We start from the raw sequence: 22,170 nt of genomic DNA, 5'->3' as shown, positions 1-22,170 counted from the left end.
AAGTCTGTTAAAATTAAATGCTGAGATGGAAAATCAGTGCAGAAGAAAACAGAAGAGTCCTAAATGTACCATTAAAATGCAGTTGTTTTCCTAGATCGCTGTTATTGTATTATGCTCATCTCAGACACATCTACACCAACTTTTCCAAGCATATTACTGAAAATTCTCACTTGTGCACAATCACAATTCAAATCGCCTTAATCTCCAAATGACGCCTTTTTCAGTTTTTCACAGTCTTCCATGTTGAATCAAGGGGAGATGGGCAGAAAATGAGAATTTAAGGGAGGAAGGTATCAGTGAACAACCCTTACAATTGTCTTACAGCAGATACTTATCAGTCTAAATCTGAAAGAATCAATTCATTACAAGTATCTGAATTAATGTAGTATTAGAAATACTGATATAACACTGTATATAAAATCTATCACTGCACTAAAATACCTTAAACTTCTACCTTATATGTTTACCAATGGCATACACATCACCTACATATAAATACCTAAAGTCACTGTAATTACAGTTAGACCAAACGTTTTCTTCTGACATGAGCAAATTAACCACCAGCTTTACAACTTCCAGCCTCTGTTGTTAGCTCTATGAATACTAATGAACTCCAATAATTTCAAGCCGTGTAGGCCCCAATGAATGTAGCTTTGTAAAAAATAAAAAGTAGGTATAAAATAGCACACCAATATACAGTGTCCTATTTTTTTGATGTTTAAGCAGGTAAGACAATAGTTCATGATATGTACAATTAGAATAATGCCATCTTGAAAACTAATACAGTAATGATGACTTTTTTTTTTTTTAAAACCAAGTGGAAAATACTGTAAGTTAATGTAAAAAATCAGATGAAAAAAACTTTTACATAATACACGTACAAACTACATTTTTTATATGCTATCAAAGTTAAGGGGAAAAAAAATGGACTTCTTTCAGCCATCACTGTGCCTTGCATCCATCTGTCGTACACAGCAGCCTACTGTCATGGTTTAGAAACACATATCAGCTTTGGGAATTCAAAATATCAAGACATACATTGCTGAAAAAGCAGAATACTGACATACGGAATAAATAATGAACAGTGAATAAACAAAATGATCCAACATGATGTAGATCAAATGTGTGAGTGATTCAGAACTCGGGGAACATGTTAAGGAGGTATTAATATAGACAAGAAATAAGTAGATAATGCAGATTCCAACCCACAAAAGCAAGTATGGTACTGAAAACACTTCCTTCCAAAATCAGACAGTTAATCTGATTCTGTAGTCCAACAACAAATGTTCACAGGCAATTTGGCCAACAACAGGATCAGTTTGTGTCATGGTTTTGTGCTGTCAATATTCTACATCATGACATCATGTGCGGTATGAACTGTTTTGGTGGTATAAGAAAGTGTAACAGAGGGTATGTGGAAGTGTAACAGAGGGTATGTGGAAGTGTAACAGAGGGTATGTGGAAGTGTAACAGAGGGTATGTGGAAGTGTAACAGAGGGTATGTGGAAGTGTAACAGAGGGTATGTGGAAGTGTAACAGAGGGTATGTGGAAGTGTAACAGAGGGTATGTGGAAGTGTAACAGAGGGTATGTGGAAGTGTAACAAAGGGTATGTGGAAGTGTAACAGAGGGTATGTGGAAGTGTAATAGAGGGTATGTGGAAGTGTAACAGAGGGTATGTGGAAGTGTAATAGAGGGTATGTGGAAGTGTAACAGAGGGTATGTGGAAGTGTAACAGAGGGTATGCGGAAGTGTGGAAGGTTCATGCTCCAGATCTGTGGAATGGCAGCATCCCGAGTACTCAGCCCTTGGAGGAAACTACATATCCCAGGGGACAACGCGGCCAGAGATGAATCACCAGAGGAGGAGGACACACATATAATCTCGCTCCCAGGCTGGAACGTCCCTCTTTTCGCCCTGTCTTTCGCTTTGGAGCGCTCCATCCCTGCCGTCTCGCTCTATCAGCAACGTTCCAGCCTGTTGCCTAGAGATTGCAGTAGGCCCCCGGTTCTCCGGGACTCTTTTTCTCTCTTTCTTTTTCTCTGCCTTGTTTGATATAGTAGTTGTAGTTATATTGTATCATATTGTGTCTCGTATTTAGTAAAATAATTTCTTTCCTTAGATTGCTGCCGTTGTTTTTGTTCATTTCTCCCCTTCTAGGGGCAGCAGCCTCTATCACGGATAAATCTAGATAACCCGATTACAGTTTGTTAACCAAAAAGTGGGAGAATCTTAAGTCTTCTGCGAAGACTAACGTGGGAGTCTCTATTCTCAAGTTGGGAAAGCCAGAATTTGACAGATTTCACATTCAAATAAGCTTCTTCATTTATAAGCAATTCAGTGACAACTTGACAACAATACGAAACAAAGAATATTAAGAAATAAATTGACTGGACAATTTTGAAAATTCTCATTGAAAAATTGAAATTGATACATGAAACAAATGAAAGACTTCTATAAAGGTCTAGGATCCTTACAGGAGATCCCATACCTGGGGTCAGTTCCACACAATGAAAGGAAATAATCTGTTTTCAAAGCAGTAAAGAAAACAAAGCAGCAAAGCACAGCAGCAAAGGAAATAGACTGCCATCACTCACAGACGCAGCAAGCTGGTATGTTAGTTTGCAAATGTGAAAGCAGAATGTTGAATGTGACAGAACTGGTGCATACATGACCCCAAACCACCACGGCTGTCAGCAAACCACATCATTATCCCTCACTCCTTTGTCTGCAAGATGCACACTTTAAACCCGCTCAACCAAAGACAGCAGCAGAAAGAAGAATGCGCTCTTGGAGCAGTTTTGTTCTCCCATGAAGAAAAGAAAAATCAACAGGATTCAAAACTGTTCGAAGGAGATGGCAATCCCTAAATGTCACAAATATGTGCACTCCTGTTAAACACTAAGCATTTACTGAAATGCAACAGGAGGATAAAAATTTATACTGCCACTTTTTCTCTATAAAGAAATACACAGGATTTGTCAGCATCATAAATAAACGGAAAATAAATGAATCATTGGGATCATCTGTGGTCAGCAGGTGTTGTGGGAAACCGTTCAAGTATACACAACGTGAAAGCAAAATAGTATGGTTCTGGCTTTGATCAGCTCAATTTGTTATTTACTAAATCAATGGCAATTTCTGAATGACAATGCCAGAAACTTGTTTGAGAAGATGTATTTAAACATGAAAGGAGAGAACACAATGACATTTAAAAGCACTTAAGAGATTCCAAAGCAGAAAGGTCTGCTCCCAGTTTCACCTTTGCTTTCTATGCTAATTGGTTAGAATTTCTCTTAATGTTTGCACATAAGCACTGCAAAGAGGCCCAGCACATCTGCTTATGCAGTTCTATCTGTGCAAATTTTGAGGTTTCACAACATTTGCATTCACTGCTTCTGCTAGTAGACAGGACTGATGCTCTTTACTATGCTGGTGTGTCTGTACCTCTCAGCTGACAAAAGAAGTAACAGAGCTGTATTCATAGAGCCCCCTTTTGTCACTGAGCTGCTCATATCACTTTCAGTAATGACATCACAAAATAATACTTTTCTGTATAATGGTAAGCACAGGAAATTCATTCAGTACTTACTCCAAGCGCTCCAGATGTTTTGATAAACACTGTATCACATAATGGTACCATTAGGAAGGTATGCATTTCAGTCTGAGAATTTCATATAAGGAATTCAAAACTAGTCACAGAGTAAGCATTAAAAAATAGATTACATTACTAAACACATACCTGCCTCTTAAAACTATCAGTACAATGACAGTTTCTTTGTTGTATAAAGTCTGGAAACATCCTATGTGGAAATCATATATATAAACATCCAAAGTCTACATAAAACAAATGTATCAAGGTATGAATAAAAGACTGCTAATAAACACAAAGTACCACTGATCATGGATGAACCTTCAACAATGCTATCAAATACTCTTGCATTATAGTAAGTAAAAAGGAATGCTAAGTTTTATAAAATATAAGTAGGTTTTCTGAACAACGACTGCAAAAAGGTCTAATGCTTTCAGAAGAAAAAAAAGAAGTAACTTAATGAAATAACGAGAAAACACAGAAAGCAAACTACAGGTTTTCTAAAGCTTGAGAAAAAAAAAAAAAAAAAAGGTAAATTGAAACTGCACATTTTGCAAAGATGTTAATTTTTAATCCATGTCCCCCAGTCTTCATTAACAGTTCAGTGTTGCCAATATCCTTTTCCAATGGAAAAGTTATAATCAAGACAGTCGCAGAAAAACCCTTTTGAATTTGTTTTGTTTAATGGAGGGAAAAAAAAAAAAAAAGCTACTGATGGAATCACACAGGCATAAAATTACTTTAAATAAAGGTAAGGACAGTTAATGTAGACACCAGATGGCACACTCGCTCAACACGGATCAAAGCGAATACCTTGAATGGTAAATTTTGGTATTCATCAAAACGTATCTCTGGAATAATTATTTAATTTTCCGTAAAGCTGGCAGTAATAAAAAGGGAACTGCCAAACAAAAAAAGAAATGGCAATAAATCAATATATGATTAAAACAATAAATAAGTCAAGCATGAAGCTCAATTACAGAGACTTTCAGTTTGCCCCCTCCCTCCCCGACACACCCCCTTTTAGTTTCCTTTCTTGTAAGGACTTTTATTTTGAGGGAAATTTTTCCAGCATTCCTGTCTCTATGCTGTCAAGCTGTACTATCACTGGCAATTAACGACTTTTTCTAAGAATTAAACATAAGAGTTGGAGAATCTGAAGGACTACTTCACATCCAAAAGGCAAAAAAGTCAACAAACCAACAATAAACCAACAATAAACAAACAAAACCCAAACCAAAAAACCTGAAAAAACACGGCAGTTTGCTGATGCTACAGAAATTCTTTTCAAGAAAAGTCAAGTGCCTACTTTTGCAAGGCCTTACTCGAAAAACTGCCAGGTATCTATGGTTACATCATCCAAATATCATTTAGAATATGTCCATCTTTCTTTCTCTTTGGTATAGTAAAAATATGTTATCTATGATTTTTGTTTCTTTAAAATACAAATCAAAATATTAAAAACAAACAATTCATCCTTCCCCAAGCCCAAGTAATCTTATTTAGTCCATTTACTTCAAATTTTGTTGAAGAGCTGCATTACTTTACTTTACTTTCTGCCTTTCAAGACCAAATAAATAGTTCATAGCTATCTAAGTAACTGTCAAGTATTCATGTATTTGGCAGGCTGATAGATCTAGTTTCTACACGCTTGAACTGATAGGTCATACATTGGTTTGAACTTTAGTATTTGGTATGAGGGGTAAAATGCAAAGGTAATTTACAACATTCTTTCTAATAAATACCTTTCAGTTTCAGAAAACTGAGGAATTCCTGATTTAGTTTTTCCTCATGTTCAATTAACAGTAATTTCCAAGGTGAGCACTGCAAAGACACAGCCACCTGATAATAATTTTCTTTATTTGGAATGGTTCTCAAAATTCAAAGGGTTGACCAATCGCTGCCAATATCAACTATCATGACAGGAAAAAGTTTTAATATTATTTGCTGTCTTTATGAAGCCCTGAACACTCAAATAGGAACTGTTTTTCTGTTTTTGTTCTGTAGCCGTCCCTTCCTCAAAACTTGTATCTATGAGATCACATAATTAAATTATACAATAGATGTTTGGAAAGAACTTGCTTGAAATACTTCAGTTAAACACAAAATAACAACTGCTTATCTTTTAATATATGGAGTAAGAAAAAGAAAATACTTACTCCTCTTTTGGTACTTCAAACAAAAGCAAGAAATATTAACTTATTTTAAATTATACTATTTATTTGTAAAACAAAAGCAAAGTACACAACAATTCCCTGAGCTGAATACAATTTGTAGGTGCTTTGTCAGTATTTTTCTTTTTTTTTTAAACTAATCTACTTAAGAGCGTAGCCCCTCAGGCACAGATTTGCTTTCTTTCATATTTCAAAGAATGACCAGCATACTGCTGGCAAATAAAATAATTCTTTTCCCCAAAACACTGAGTTTTTACTGCTGAACAGAAAAGCCCCTGTCTGCTCACTGGATTTTATACAGAGCGATTACAGAAAAAGTTATCAGATTTTCAGTTTTCAAGTAATGAAAATAAGAAAATCAGAAGATGGAATCATTTTTAAATCCCTCGAGAAACTATTCGATGCCCTAAATCCTTTACAAAGAGACAACTTCTCTGTTTTAATAGTAGACAAATGTTCTCATTTAAAAGGAACTAAGAGTAGAATCTGTACACAAAAAAATGCTAGTATGCTCATTAAAAGTACCCCAGAATTACAAGGAGAAGCACTCCTTACCACCTCTTACAGCACACAGCCAGCTCCAGCTGCAGTTTTGCTTTAGAGGATGTGTTTATGACCTTTCTTACAGAAACTCCTTTATACTGCCAGAAGACAGCATGTATACTAGATAAACTAGAAACTTTCAAGTAAAGGAACTATTGAAATTATACTTAGAGATATTCTTTTTCAGGGGACAGAAGCAGCATATTCATTTTGAAAAATGTACAATACCAGAATACCAAAATTCTTTAACTGATGAGAACTTGGGTGAACAATCACCTGTTTTCTTCTTCATTCGAGGATATCAAAGGAACTTGCAACTTATAAAAAGCTGATTTGTGTTAATAAGGATAATCTCATGAAAGCTCTCATCAACCGAACATATATAATTGTATAGAAGATCAGCATCCATCTCTGTGCTTACCGCTCCAAAGCACTAGTTGTACCTCTTAGAAACAGACATTAAACAGCGTTTTCTTTTAATCTTTGTTAAAAAAAAAATCCAACTTGAAAAAACTATAGGTTCTGAGAGCAAACATTAAAATACATCTTCAACTATTTAACTAGTACAAAAAAAAGAAACAACAATGTTTAGATAGCTCAGTTTATGCAAATCAACCATTGGTTCTCTGAAATTCACTAGCAGCAACAATAATGATTTATGAAGCTTATACGAGTATGAAATTGGAATTACATGGATTATGGATTTAAATAGAACTAGTTTGAAAAGTTATCTGCTGGGAACCAGAAAATTGCTTAAACAATTACTATGATTACTGAATAAGGCTTGAATCAAAAACACTGCTTATATTCTATCTGCAAATTCAGCTCTTACACAATAAAGACCTAACACCTAGTCTATTCATACTCAATAAACACTTCTTTAGACTCTGATTCAGAGAACTCTTAATTTGAAATTTACCTTTGAGCAATTATGTATAATCTTACACGACAAGTTTAAAGCAAGAAATGTGTTCTCATAAACTTCCTCTTTCACAAACAATATGCTAGGCTCTCTTCAAAACAATGTAGTCTGAAGGACTCCACATTCTCACTGTTGTCTCATTTACTTTGGAATGGTTGCTCTTGATACAAATATTCTTTGATACAAACACCCCAAACCGTGTGAAACCTAAGAGACTGAAACATTAGAGTGCATTTACAGAGTAGTTTTTAAAAACGTACTTCCTATTAGGGTGCAAAATACTGTCCTGAAAAAATTTAGAGAACTGCGTAAGTGAGAAGTGTGGTCCTGACTCTGAATAGCCTTCTCCAGTCATTGTCCTCTCTTACTTCCAAATTCCAGAGGGACACTGAGTCCTCAGTGTTATATAGAAGCTTTGAATACCAGTGTATTCCCAATTGCCACTGGTCTCTGGTCCTCTCGGTTCAAATCTAAGATTAGGATGAACAGTGTAGACTCAGTAAAAAACATAAATTTTCATTAGACTATCCACCTCCCCCTCAACCAGTTGGAAAGTAAGTGTAACTCACAGCTTTTCCCAGCCCAGCAATCAGTTATGAGACAAGTTACTGAAGAAGTGGACTGAAGAGAGAAAGAAACTGCATCTCATTAAAAACAATACAGAGCATCCCATTCTAAAAGTCTGCTAAGAAGCATCTTGAGACAGACCTAAGGCTAAGCAGTTAAGAGACTTAAAATGAAAATACCCTGAAAATACTTCTAAGTTCATACAATACAAAGCAGAAGAGATGATACGGGTTACAGAAGTTAAACATACAGAATTAGTTAACCACTTAACTAATGCATCTAAAATTGTTACAGATATCAGCTAATACTACCCAATCCAATTTTATCCAAACAAATATAGTAGAGCTTACCCACAATTTGTGTCAATAAAAAAACTAAGAGTTAAATACAATAAATGGCTATAATGAAATCCAAACAGGTAAGATGCATTCTCTTTTCTTGGGTATGTAGTAACATCAAAACAAAACAAAAGCCTTCTCACAATTGAATCAATTGAAATAAATTTATGCAAAACACATGGAAATTCCCTTTAGAGCAACAAACATACAATTCAACAGTCTTTAATTGCACTTGTTGATTATAACTGTAAACAAAGATGATTGCACACTGCTAGGTAAGTGGTTTTGCCAATTTCTTGCAAAACAAAATTAAATTGAATAAAATGTTCAGAGATATTAAGATGAGAGAACTGTGAAGTAAACATATTTTCAAATTAGTCATTTTTTTCCCTTTTTTCTTTATAAAATATTTCCACCAAGTAAATATACAAAGGCATACAAAAAAGAGAGACCAAGTATCTGGTCATCACTGTTAAACCATACCACAGAGAAGTTCTCTCCATAATCAGATAAATCTTTCGTTTCTAACGAAGAAGATAACAGGGAATCCCATACAACTTGGAGGTATCTACTATATCTTCCAAGATCAGCACTTCTCATTTTGTTACACCACCTAAATGTATCAGTTCCAAGAAAGAATTCAACAGAGTTCAGAAAAAGAAACAAGCAAGGTATCAAGAGTGCGAACTTCCACAGTTAAGCAAAAGGCAATGCTAGTATAACAAACAAACAAAAAAACAAACCAAACTTCAGGAATCAGAGCTAAAGAGTTTATCAGAGATAACTTTATAACAGGATACCATATCTTTCAAATTTCTGTTTTGTAGAAAAGAACTGGAGAGAACTGAAATGCACCCTAAAAATTCAAATAGAGGAACAAAGTCTTCATCAGACAGGCAGCCATAATTGTTACACAGTGTAATGTTGTACTTTGCCAATATATTAGCCCACTCGAAGTAAATTTTATCTCTGTGTTGCATAATGCCATGTGTATTAATAGGGGAGGTACCAGATCCCCACGCAGCACCAGTGACACATCTTCACAGTGGAAGAAGCACTTAAGAACAACTACACAAACTTCTCTACAATTGGCACAGAATAAACTTGGCCAGTATTACATTAGCAGAGTAGTAATGTGTCACAGTTCCAGCCTGGACTGGCCTAGTTCCATGACTAATATAATGAGACAGAGTGTCCAAAACCAAAGGCCTTACTCTAATGCTACAGGCAAGACAGCTAGGGAGCACACACCACAGAGACAAGCAAAAAGAGAACAGTCTTGTGACTCCCACTCAGTTTAATCTTTCTCTCTGAACGGAAAATGGAAATGGAATAATGATCTCTTCTGGGAGAGCTGTAGTTCATTCTCTCTCTTCTGAGAGAAATGTGGAAATATCAGTCCACGGAACTAAAGCATTAGCTCTAACTCCCGCTGCACTACATGATGTCATGTTGTAGGATTCTAATAAGAAAAATCATCAAATCACAACATAAAGCAAGATTGCTTTCCTACAGTTACACAAATCTGTACTATTCCTTACATCACCCTTTTATTATCAGTATGAATGTCTTTCCTGCAATACTCAAACCCTAACCACTATATTAGGTTTAGACATGGGAAAGAGAAAGAAGAAAAATGGGAGATGTAAAGAGTTCAGTAAACAGGAAGACCAGACTCTCTCTCTTCTGCATGAACAACATGACCACAGTTTGTTCAACACATCCAGACAACTGTTAAGAACCTACTGATTCTCACACATAAGAAAGAAGGGAATTTTAATTCAATGAGCAGCAAGTGGGTTTCAGTGTGTCCTAAGATTGGTAGTATTTTGGATAAACAACATTTTACATATAAAGAACTACAAATGATAAAAGGGTCATTTGAGCAAGAGTTACTCCCTGAACTGCACCATAATGTCCTTTGATAAAAACAAACAAACAAACAAAAAAACACCACCAAAAATAAATAAATGAAAAAACCCCATGTATCAGGAAAGTTAAGAGAAAGCACAGTGACGAGGAGGTATCATACAGGGTCTTGTGATAATTTATGCAGTCAGTTAGCAGGTTATTCACACGTAAAAAAATATATATTCCTTTTCAATTATAGTGTGTATCTTCCTAAGCATATGAGAACAAAGTGCCTGCACTATTAAGACAAAAATCCAAACAAACACAAAAACACTTGTAAAGGATAAGCTTAAATGCAAACAGAACCTTCTGTTTTTCTGCAATTAACAAGGGCCTCAGTGACAAAGATGACTGGAAAAGCTTGCACAACTCTTCTGTTCAGAATTCTGTATCACACGTCATTATTTACCTTAGCAAAACTGCATTTTTTACAAACGTAATAAAACCTTATTCAAGATAAGTAACAAAATTTACTATATCCATAATTTTTTATATTTTAAATTATTATATAATTTTCAAGATGCCCAAAAGTTATTTTAAACAAAACTACTATGAATATGAGCTGTATAACAATAACTCAGCTGTTATTTACCGTATTTCTGATTGGAATTTTCTTCGGTTCTGGTGGTACATCCTGAGGAACGAATTTCACTGGTTCCTTAATCTGCCTCCGTGATCTTTTGGTCCCATCTGGTAAGGTTTCCATGGCAATATCAGCTTCCATGTCACTGCTACCTGCCTGGTCACACTCTGAGCACTGCCTGCAAAGTGAAAGATTTTTTATTTAAAACTGCAGCCCAAAAGCACAAAAAAAAAAATGTTTTGAAGCAGAAAAAAAAAGTGTCTGGGTAAGAAAGAAGTAAATTAAAGTCAGTAAAGCCAATAGCAACTAGATGAATCTCTCAAATGCATGATAATGTCATCTGGTGATAAAAATAGCAAGACTTACTCTGTTGATGTGTTGGGTTTTTTTTGACAGTACTTGTATCTTGAAAACCAAGATTTTAGAAGTAGAATATAATCTTATGTCAGTGTTCGTATTCTACCATATCCCTATTTTTAACTGTGTCCACTGATCTGTAATCATTATTATGAAAACACTGCTGTAGTTTAATCTCTACAACGATACACTGATGAAATCATTCTGATGACAATAGTCTAGTAGTCTTTAATGGCAGGGCTTCAGAAAAAAATAGCCATTTTGAAAATCAATTATAAAATCTATTTCCTAAGGTTTTAAATCTTAAAAATTTAAATATATATATATATGAATAAATAATAATTTATAAAGTGATATATTAATAATCTTTGAACAATAAGTTGAAAAAACATGCCTGTTGAGTTTGAGGAAGTACCTAATCACAGTCTGAACTACCAAGTGTACATCACCTGAGGAAATGTTATTGACAAGCTCCAAGATAGGATTAAGACAGGAAGTCATCAAGTTTTGTTCTGATTTGCAGAAATGACTCACTTTATATGAAGTTGTAAATGCAGATGGTAACTAAAAATATGCTAAATGAAAATTTAAAAATGATATCCAGTGATAAAAGATTTACATTTTTTCCTCACATAACTTTTTCAATTCAGCAAACTATAAATCCTTCCAAGCAAATTCTAATTAATCGCTGTTTTCATATATTCAAAATATTACTTTAATTATATCAACGAAAGAATAAAAAGGTCCTGCTACTGATTGGCATTACAAGGGATATGAAGTTGCAAATTTGCTCTGCAAGGAGACAAACCAAAATAAATGTACTTAGTTATTTGTAGTTAAATGTTAATAAACACTTGAGAGAAGGCATGCCCATCATTCGACAAACTGAAAGAACAAAGATATACATGTTGCATATGTACTGATTTCTTCATCTGTAAATGTTCAACAGAAATAGCTTTGCTCCTGTAATATCAACTCATTTTATCTTCAAAAGCTAACAGTCTCGCCTTTATTTTGAAATGCCATTGCTGACTAATGGTATATTGCTTTTAGTCCAAATTCCAATTGCTGTTCAACTCAACAGAGAATACCACAAATAAAACATACAATACACTTTTAAACTGCATTTTTAACAAAGGCTGCTTCTGATGCACGTTTCCATAACTTCTTTTACATAGCAACTGAAAAAGTACAAAAAAGTCCATCCAACTGATGGTCTTACAATCTACTCCAATAGGAATCAAATCTCTGTATTCATTTAAACATGTGGCTATACCTGCAGCTACAAGCAGTGGTTGCTGTCTGCTAGACAAGCCAGTGGCTGATTAGTTAAATTACAGAGGGTCTAATCCTGGACTGAGTAGCCATTACCAATGTGACCCTGGGGAAATCAACACCTTTGTGCTTTAATTTTTCCATATATAAAATTAAGATAATTGCTGCTGCATTATAATGTTATGAAGATTAATCATTTCTTATCGTTAATGCACTTCGTACCACAAAAAACAGGACACATGATAGAATTACAAGGCAGATTGCAGCAAAGATACCACTGTAGATTTCATATGGTCGTCAAAACAGAAGACAATGCAGCACTGGTCACATTTATATAGAAAGCATAACTAAAACTATTTGCTTACAGTTATGTAAGTGCCATTTTGAACAATTCTGACATACAAAAAAAAAATATCCCCTACGTTATGGTAAAAGCATGTACTGTATTTAAATTTAAAAGAACAAACAAAAAATCTATAATTAAAAAGCTGCATTATAAATGAAGTTACTGTAAGACAAACAACTATGATATGATCTTAAAAATGTGTCTGGAGCTGGGAACCTAGCCTGCTGAATTTGACACTGAATCATTAACATTCCCATTGTTTAGCTGTGAACTGCTAAAAGGGAAAAACATTTTACTCCTCCACAAGCTCAGGCAATTGCACAGAAAACAAACTATGCAGACCTGTAAAGCACTCTAGTTTCACTAGAGCCCTATCTAAACACATAAATATGTTACTGCAATTTTGATGGATTTAACCCAAGAGCTATGATACTATTATCATCTGAGTTAAGATACTACCTGCAGGTTTCTGAAATTCTGTTTCTACGACCACGCTTACTTTGAAACAGGTGGCAAACGTCTCACAGCAACCAAAGAAAAAAGAAAGTTCTACAGAAAGAAAGCTGCAAAACCACAGCATGTTGGGAGGCAGGGGGTAAACAGGCAGAACATAACCTTACTAACACACCAAAGTTGAAGAGAAAAAAAAAATGGAAGTTACAAACACAAACTACCAAGGAAACTCTTGATTTACTGGAATAGCCTCTACTATCACAGGTAACTACATCTTATCAACCCTTTTATAAAACAGTCAAGTTATAAAGTTGTTTTGTTGTTAGCTCCCACAGGACCCACAGAAAAGAAGATAAGTTGGAAACAATCTTCTTAACTTTCAGTTCCTATTATGGCTTATTTCAGCATGGTTCTTGAATTTAAAGCACTCCTTTTTTCCATTCTGCTATTTAATTCCAATATATTCACAGAAAGCACAAAACTGCCATTCCTTCTCTGGCAATGCTAAAGTCATGTTCATTTTATTTTGTCTCTTCAAGGGCAATCAGTGAATTGAGAACCTATCACAACAGGTCATCTTTCCATCTGTTCAGACTATGTCTTAATTAGCAAGTATTGCCATGCAGCACAAGTAACTTAATAGGAAAAACAGTGCTGAAGATTCTATTTCTGTACATGGCTTTTGTTTTGCTTTTACTCTGGATTTGCTTAATCTAGCCTCAGGGAAAATCAGTGGTTGAATGTAATAATCTTCTGGACTCATCTGAAAAGAATGCGGTAACCATGTTCCATGGTCCACAACGTGAACCACAAAGCAGCAATGTGATTTACTCCAAACTGCACATTAAAATGTTGAAACAGATTTGCCCCCTGTAGAAAACAGGAGACCATAACTGAACATAATGTTTTGGGCATACTATCCATGTCTTACACCAAAGCACTGAAGCATGGCTTAACAGAAGTTTCCTATATTTCAGATGCCATTTCTGGTTTGTTTGTTTTTTTTTTAAACTTTTTTTAAACTGTAAAAATTTCTGTAGTATGAGTAAGGTTAAAGCCATTACATTATTGGACATCAACTAATTGTGACAAGAGACTTGGCAGACAAAAAAAACATTCTCAACACAAAATTCTTCTCAACTGAGGTATCACTTTACACTATGCTTAAGTGATCACTCAGACATAATTCTGAGAGCTTTCACACTGACCATAATGCTTCTTTCTTGCTTCCTTTTATGGGAAAACAACAAAAAAGTAGCCGTCTCCATCTTTTCAAAGGCAAGTACAAATGCCAAATTTAAACAAAAGTTAAATGAAGACACTGCAAGATCTTAGTCCCATGAAAAATGGCATTATTCAAATCTTCAGACATCAGGTTATGTGTTGGTCATGTAAAAAACATTTCCCTTCATCAAGAAAGATAACACTACCATGGTATTATTACAACAGCCATAACTACATGATGCCGATACAAGTTGTTGGTTTTCATACCACAAAACATTTTGAGCTTCATGTACAAACATTTTACTTTAGAGTAAGCACCTTAAGACCAAAGAGTGCTGCCTTCTCACAAAGTTTTAGAAAATAAAACCATTGAAATATATTTTAACCTAGAAATAGATGAGAAGGAAAAACTTAAGGCCTACATTACCAATAAAACAAGGAGGAGGAACATTTTGAAATTGTTTTCCTGAAGTGGGGACATCTAGAAATACTTTTAAAACTAATATAAATTTGGGCTTAACTTAATGAATTAGCCCTTAAATATTACCATTTTTTTTAATCTTTTCCTTACATTTAATAGTGGATTTATTTCAACAATTCCAAAATCCATTTTTGTAAGATGCAATGTAAATTCCTATAAAACAGTGTGCATGAAATGGACAAAAATAAAGAACAATTAAGCAGCCCACACAGTGGCACTCACAAAAGCTGAATCATTTGGTATTCTCAAAAAAACAAAAAACAAAACAAAGCAACTTAGCAAATGGAATAAACTCATGCTAAACCAAACAACCAAAGATTAAATAAATATATAGGTATAAATTAAATGACAGCTAATTCGTTACCAAACCTCTTAAAACGGATTACATTAGTAATTATAAAGTAAATTATGACCAGTGATAGTGGAATGGAAAACAATCTTCAAGAAAATTATTTTCTACTGTTTTCACTGTGGATTAAAGTCAATACTTTTAATCACTTTAAATAAAATATTTCAACCTGACTAACATTTTAAGGAATTTCCCACAATAGCCATTTTCCTACTTAATCCTTTTGCTTAAATTCTTATTACATTCTATAGAAATATCTGAAAAGTACATCAAAAAATCTGCATTTTTATTCACTGCTTAATCAAAAGATTAAAAATTTATTCGCAACAGCAGGGGGGGAAACCTGTCAAACTACGACTTAGATTAAGGTTTCATTCAATATGCTCTCTATTGATCTGAAAGGATACATAAAGGCATGTAAATGATGAAAAGAATGTAATCAATACAGATCAATTTGTCTGCTATAATCTCACTCTTTTGAATAAATCTTGGCTAATTAGAAGTAAAAGCAAACTTTGTGATCTGAGGTATAACTGAAGGATGAATTAACAACAAAGATAAGTCAGAACTTTGAAAAAACAGCTACCTGTCCTATTCTGTCTTTAACACCCATTGAGAATTATCGTTTTACATCTTTGACCAATGGCTGTTAGCAAGTCTTTTCAACTCAAGTTAAAAAGAAGGAAAAATAAAAAATACTAATTAAAAAAAAAAAAAAAACAACAAATTTAAATCAAGAATATCCTGAAAAAAAAAAAAAAAAAAAAAAAATTCGTACAACTGCTTCAAAAATCTGACCAAAGATTAGAATTTCTTCAAAACAGCCAGAAGTCCAAAATCAAAGACTGTAATGAGTAACTTAAGAGAAATTATGTTCAGAAAAAATTTAGTGAGTGAATCTTTCTAAGCTTTTCAGCTTTTAAAGTAAATCTCAAATTTTTAAGTAAGTTTACTGGAATAAATGCAGGTTGTATCATATTCTGATAAAACAAAGAGAAAGAAAAAAAAGAGACCTCCAATTTCAGGTATGAGCCACCTTGATTTGCACACAATATATCATCAAAATAAGGCAAAAAAGATTATTTAGATGTTACATGGAAGTTTGAAGAAAAATTTAAGTGACATTAAGAAAATCAGAATCAGAGTTTTCTTGACTATAATCACTACGCTGTATTTTCAGAAGGAATTCTTATCATATACTCACCATTCAGACTAGGTGATGATAATTCACAGAGATTTTGTAAGCTAACTACTTTCCAGACAAAAACCTGTTTCTGACACACTTCAGAGCAGTTTAGAAACATACAGAACAGAGTAGTAAACTAATTTTATGATAATTAGAAATCAGCACCTCTAGACTTTGGCAGTTCTCTATTATAACACTTAGCATTTCTTCTGCTGCACTCCCACAAAAATAATTTTAATTCACAGATATGTAAATGTAGTAAGTACAGTTAAACATGTTCTTTTGCCATTGCAGAAGTCAATGTCAACCCAAGCAATTCCCCGCGTAGCAATAAAATGATCTACTACTAACAAGTTTACTTTTAATTACTTACAAGTATTTTCTTAAAAATCTAAGCAGAAGAGCTGTCCTGAGAAAAACAAAATCAAGTTGTTTATTTCCTGTGGTTTTCTACTGTTATTACATGTCATTGGCAATAATCACAGAACACAAAAGCAAAGTAAAGCTGTAACCTATTTGTACAAGGATAGTAATGAGAAATCTTCGCCAAGTTACATTTTACCTTCAGTCATCACTACAGAAAATAAAATAACCCATCTAAGTTAGCAAAATTTAAAACAAAGAGAATTTGATAGCTAGTTCATGTTTATGTCCTACTTTAAGTACAGATGTAACATAAAATAAAGCACCAATTGCATTCTTACCAGTAACTGTTTTTGGTCTTCCTGGGCATCCTTGTAAGAGGTGGATCCAGACAACCAAGATGATAATGGAGTTTACAAGTGTCACACAGTAACAGCAGGTGCTGATCATGGTTCTTCTTGCAAATTCCACAACTTTTAATGTAGGTAGTAGAAAAACATTATAATTACATTTGAAATTACAAAGAACAAGTGACAGCTTCAGCATCAGCATGTGGCAACTACTTTCATGTAAGTGTATAACTATTTTTATGTAGCTCCTATCCTCTAAAACATAAAAGGCGCCTAATCTAGTTAACAATAAAGAGATATTCAAACTAATTGTTAAGGACTTTTAACTAGTAAGTAATTACTTGATACTCAGACAAAACATACTAATGGCAAACGGAAAAGAATACTACCTTTGCCATCCAATTGCTTAAACAGAAAAATTATATGGCTAGTATCAGACTTTGCAATCAGACTTATTTCAATACTGCAAATACCTCAAAACAGGTCTGTGCTGCTAATACACTAGGCAATATACCAGCTAATAGGAAACTACATTTTATTATTATTATTTTACCAGAATTAACATTTTTGTTCAATTATATCCAAAGGCTCGGATGTTTATTGATCTCCTTATAGGAGAAGCTATATCAGTAGACTGTGAATGCAACAGAACCAGTAAAACTTCAATTGTTTGTCAGTATGTGTAAAATTGTCAAATCCTCACCCCACTCACATGTTCTCAAGATTTCAGCCTCTTACAGTACTAGAATGAACTTTTACATCTTCTTTGTTCATCTTGCTAGCTGGGCATGATACTATTTATATGCTATCCCAAAGCATTTGACATTCCATAAATAAAAAGTAAATATTCCTATGTAATAGGAGCATTTTGCACCCAGCCAGTACGACTAAGCAGTAGCAGCGCTGTTTGAAAAATCATCAGCGCAGATGATTACATTGAAAAACACAAGACAACCAGTTAAACAATTGTGTACCACACATTAAAAAAAGACTACATTAGTTGTAAAGTTACCTTTGATCTTAAAGCACTGCTGTCATGTTAGCAAAGGAAAAGCTCACTGATGTATGTTAAGGGGAATAAATTATTATTTCCTCAACACAGCCTTTAGAAGTAAAGCATTAATGAAAACTTAAACAAATTATTTTTTCTTAGTAATTTTTTGAAACTGCCACTTAATAAAAAACGTGTCTGTTCTGTCAAGACTTCATTACTTGCCTATAAAGTACAGCTGGGAGCGTAGATGCCTTTTGTGTTCCTCCTTCTTTTTTACTTGGTTTTCTTTCCTTAGGAGCACGTAAAATTGCAGGTATGTTCAGCTTCTATTGGATTTGAACAAATGCAGTACAATGAGTCTTGGGACTTTTAAAGAACTTCATTCCAATCTCAATGCATGAAGAACAGGACTCAAACTGAATGGGAAATGGCCTAGCCAGCTATTTTACAAACAGAAGCAACTATGGCTGTTTATATTACAAAATCATATTGGGGTAAAGTAATATTATACTCATTTTTCAATTCAATAAGCACAATGAACTACTAACATTTAAAAATTCATTTCAAGCTTTAAAACAGGAGGATGGACAAATGCTTCTAGGTCTACAAAGTATAAATAAGGAAAGCAAAATTCACAAAACTGACAGAATAATGCTAAGACAGTTTGCTTTTCATCCAACTTCCCTACTACATTGGTGCTCGATAGGTTAATTAGAAAAATTATCTTATTGGACCAAGCCTTCCACAAAGCAGACAAGATTCTCTTCGGATTTCTAGTAATCTGCAGTACGCTGGCTTCCCAGACAGCAGCCATCTATCAAAGTCATTTCTCAGCAGCCCCGTGGGTCTGCATCTGTTCAACCAACTGGAAAAAAAGTCATGCAAGCTGTGCAAATGAATTCTACATTTTTTTATTTTTTATTTTTATTTATTTTTTTATTTTTTTGGTAACATTTGCACCAGGAAATATATTTCTGAATGATTTTTCACAGCCATGTTAAAAAGGAGATAAAATATCCTTTTCCAAGAGATGCAATGCAATGTACTGTTTAAAGTATTTTTTTCCACAAGTAGGAACAAAAGGCTGACAAAAAGAACAACCAATACAGTACGAACTATAGCTCCATAAACAAAGGCTAAGTTTCATTTCCTGAACAGCACCACAAACCAAGCAGTAGCAAAAGTCATCACAAAATTATGATCCCCTTGTATGTCTGCATTTTCACTACAAACGATTTATTCAATCTTTTTTAAAATTGGAAGAGGAAATCATTTCAACCTCATTTTGAAAGCTAAAATTGCCCGCTGTCATTTAATACTTTTGATATCAAACACTGTAAGAATCTGCATTTCTCTCTTTTTAGCATATATAACAAAGGGAACTAAAAGATAACTGTTGACAACAAGAAGTGATCCAAATCTTCTGCTCACCTACTTTTTATATTCATTTGACTAGACACTTTACACTATCCGCCTTGAAAAATATCACATACATAGTGCATCTTATAAAAGCCATCAAGTTCTTATACCATTTGAAGCCTGCAGTAGGTAATGACAACACTGGGACAAAAGTGGGAGCATAGACTTGTGCTTCATGTGCAGTTTCTCACGGATGATAGATCAATCAGTTCTAACAAACACAAGAATTTTGCAAACAAGATCGCTATTACAACAACACAGTTAAACTACAGATTTCCAGTAGGTGGTTTGCAGAAGTTTATACATTCCAATCAGGAAACATTATCCCCAGAGTGAAGCCTAGATCTGATCAAATCAATTTATTTGGCCGCAGAAGTGACAGAAAGAACCCAAAAAGCTCATTTTTTGAAAATTGAGTCCGCCTATGAACTATGAAAACAAAATAAAACCAACCTGTCCAATGATTCTACCCAGCAGAGCCCAAATGCCTTGCCCTTCATTTCGTAGTTTTCCATTCATATTCTGTAGTTCTTCCAAAGATTCACAAAGCTGAGCAGTTAAAGGAAGAAACAACAGGAAAGAAAAATCATTAAGATACATTAAATAAAATTTAACTTATTACCCATCAAAGGTGCATTACTTTATTGGAAGATTAAAATAAATAAATAAATAAAAATGGACTGCATGTCAAAATAGCTGAGATCACTGCACTCATTCAGCAATTTAAAATGAAAATGCAGGCAGCCACCTGCTTTAAGAAGACAATCTGAAGCATTGTAGCATAAAAAGAAGGTTCCATAAATACAATTAGTAAGTAAAGTTTAAAATACAGCAGTGTCTCATATATGTTGCCCCTACCCCTTAGCAGCAAAAATATAAGTGACCATCAAAATGAATAAAAGCTCTATAATACCATACTTTCACTCATTCTACTGGAGAAATAATTTAAATTAAAAGGATGCAAGGAGAAGAAAAGGAAGGAAGTAACCACACAGCATATACAACCTATTAATGTGGATAAAAGCATCCCTCTTTCAGTCTCCCTTTGCCTTCAAACTCAGCAATTCATACAAGGCTGTTCAAACTCAGCAATTCATACGAGGCTGTTTTTCCATTTATGTATGTTCTCATGTAAAACAAGTACCTAACAGTTTAATAGCAACAGTATCCTTTGAATTATCAGTTTTTATCAGTAATTATCAGTTTTTTATCAGTAATTATCAGTTAACGCAATACTGAACTGATCAAGAATTATAACATCAACCAGTACAAAAGTATTCCTATGATGCATTTAAAATATTTAAATGTTACAGAAATAATTATTGAGTAAAACTTGTAATTAAAAACTTTTTTTTTTTTTTTAAATGCAGAACTGATACGTTAGAAATGATATGTTAGAAAATTTGGGGGGAAACGACTATAAACCTGTTGTAACAAAGTCTCAAATGAAATGCATATGAAGAACAAAAACGGCCTTAAGACTGCTCTCTCTGGAGAAGGCTCTGCCTGCAGTTTGTTACAGGAACTATCTATGGGGACAATTAAAGAATCATTGCAAAGGCAACATTGACTCTGCTGGTATATTGAGGTGGGAAATCAATAACCACAGAAAAATTTAAAAAGAATATTTTAAAATATTACTTTTCTTTAAAGACTGAATATTATCTATTTTTCTTTCTAAGTCATTTTGCTTGGAAAGAGAAATGCTATCAAAGTTAATAGTAGCAACATTAAACAGTAACAATGGTTTATTATTCTTTTTACTTCACCTTATTATACTCCACATGAAGCTTTTCTTGCTCGTTTTCTAATTTGTCCTTGATATTCCTCTGCTCAGCCATATTCTCCTGGATTTGAATCATGCGCATATTTCTCTCTATTTAAAAGAAAAATTCATTATTTTCTAGCCTTGGCTATATTTTCAAGTTCTAGACACTGCAAAAAGTGAGGCAACAATAAGCATAAAACCGTTTTTGTTTTTGTTTTTTTTTAAAAAAAGCATACAATTATATAGGTTTATTACACAGCCTCAGCAGAATGAACATCTTAACACTTACTTTTTGCTGCATACAATAACCTAGTACAGTTATTTAAAGTTATCTCTGATCAGCTAATCCTCTGCGCAGTGTCAAAATCATGCCATTCCACATGTAAGAAAAACATAAAAGGGATAGTAAAGGCACCTAAACTTCCAATCTCTTGTTAGAAAAGACACTACTGCCTGTTTGTATTTGAAAGATGTTTTTCTTTTCCCAAAATTCTTCAAAAAGTCATCAACATTCTGTATATTGGGCAATAAGGCTTCTAACCAAAAATGAAAAAAAAAATAAAATAAATTCTTATTTGCCTATTAACAAAGAAATACAAGAATAAAAGTACAAATACATCAAAACAATTATTTTTCTTTGAGAAAAATAAGTAATTTCGATCCTTACCAAGGTAGTAATTGACAAAATCAGCAGTCAGAGCTGGTTGTTTATGTTTTCTTCTTCCATCAACACTGGAACTAGTATCTGAAGTATCAACTGGAAAAATGTCTGTGCTAATTCCCATTAATTCAGCTTTGCGCATAAGCTTGCGAATGGCTGAAGCACTGCTAGTGAGTGGCCGTGGTAGCTTCTCCCTGGGAACCCAGGCCTGTGGCCTGGTGGTACGAGCCAGCTCTGCCTTGGCACGATACTGCTGTAGTCTGGCATTGATTCGAGCCTACAACAAAAACTTCCATGAATTAAGAACAAAAGGGA

General features: G+C 34.1%; 1 protein-coding gene across 7 annotated transcripts in view; it reads right to left on the bottom strand.

Annotated features, from left to right (window-relative positions):
• PHF14 (PHD finger protein 14) overlaps positions 1 to 22,170 on the bottom strand; it is a 189,725-nt gene that overhangs the window by 132,053 nt on the left and 35,502 nt on the right. For all 7 annotated transcript variants that reach the window (XM_072329004.1, XM_072329003.1, XM_072328999.1 and 4 more), the window contains exons 9-14: positions 21,862 to 22,132; positions 21,196 to 21,302; positions 19,880 to 19,975; positions 18,230 to 18,333; positions 17,005 to 17,136; positions 10,639 to 10,807 (exon numbers count right to left, since the gene is read on the bottom strand). In XM_072329004.1, coding sequence (XP_072185105.1) covers positions 10,639 to 10,807; positions 17,005 to 17,136; positions 18,230 to 18,333; positions 19,880 to 19,975; positions 21,196 to 21,302; positions 21,862 to 22,132 — 879 coding nt within the window. The remainder of the gene's footprint in view (positions 1 to 10,638; positions 10,808 to 17,004; positions 17,137 to 18,229; positions 18,334 to 19,879; positions 19,976 to 21,195; positions 21,303 to 21,861; positions 22,133 to 22,170) is intronic.

The sequence above is a fragment of the Excalfactoria chinensis genome, chromosome 2 (assembly GCF_039878825.1).
Source record: "Excalfactoria chinensis isolate bCotChi1 chromosome 2, bCotChi1.hap2, whole genome shotgun sequence".
Classification (NCBI taxonomy): Eukaryota; Metazoa; Chordata; class Aves; order Galliformes; family Phasianidae; genus Excalfactoria; species Excalfactoria chinensis.
This window is presented reverse-complemented; position numbering and strand designations above follow the sequence as displayed.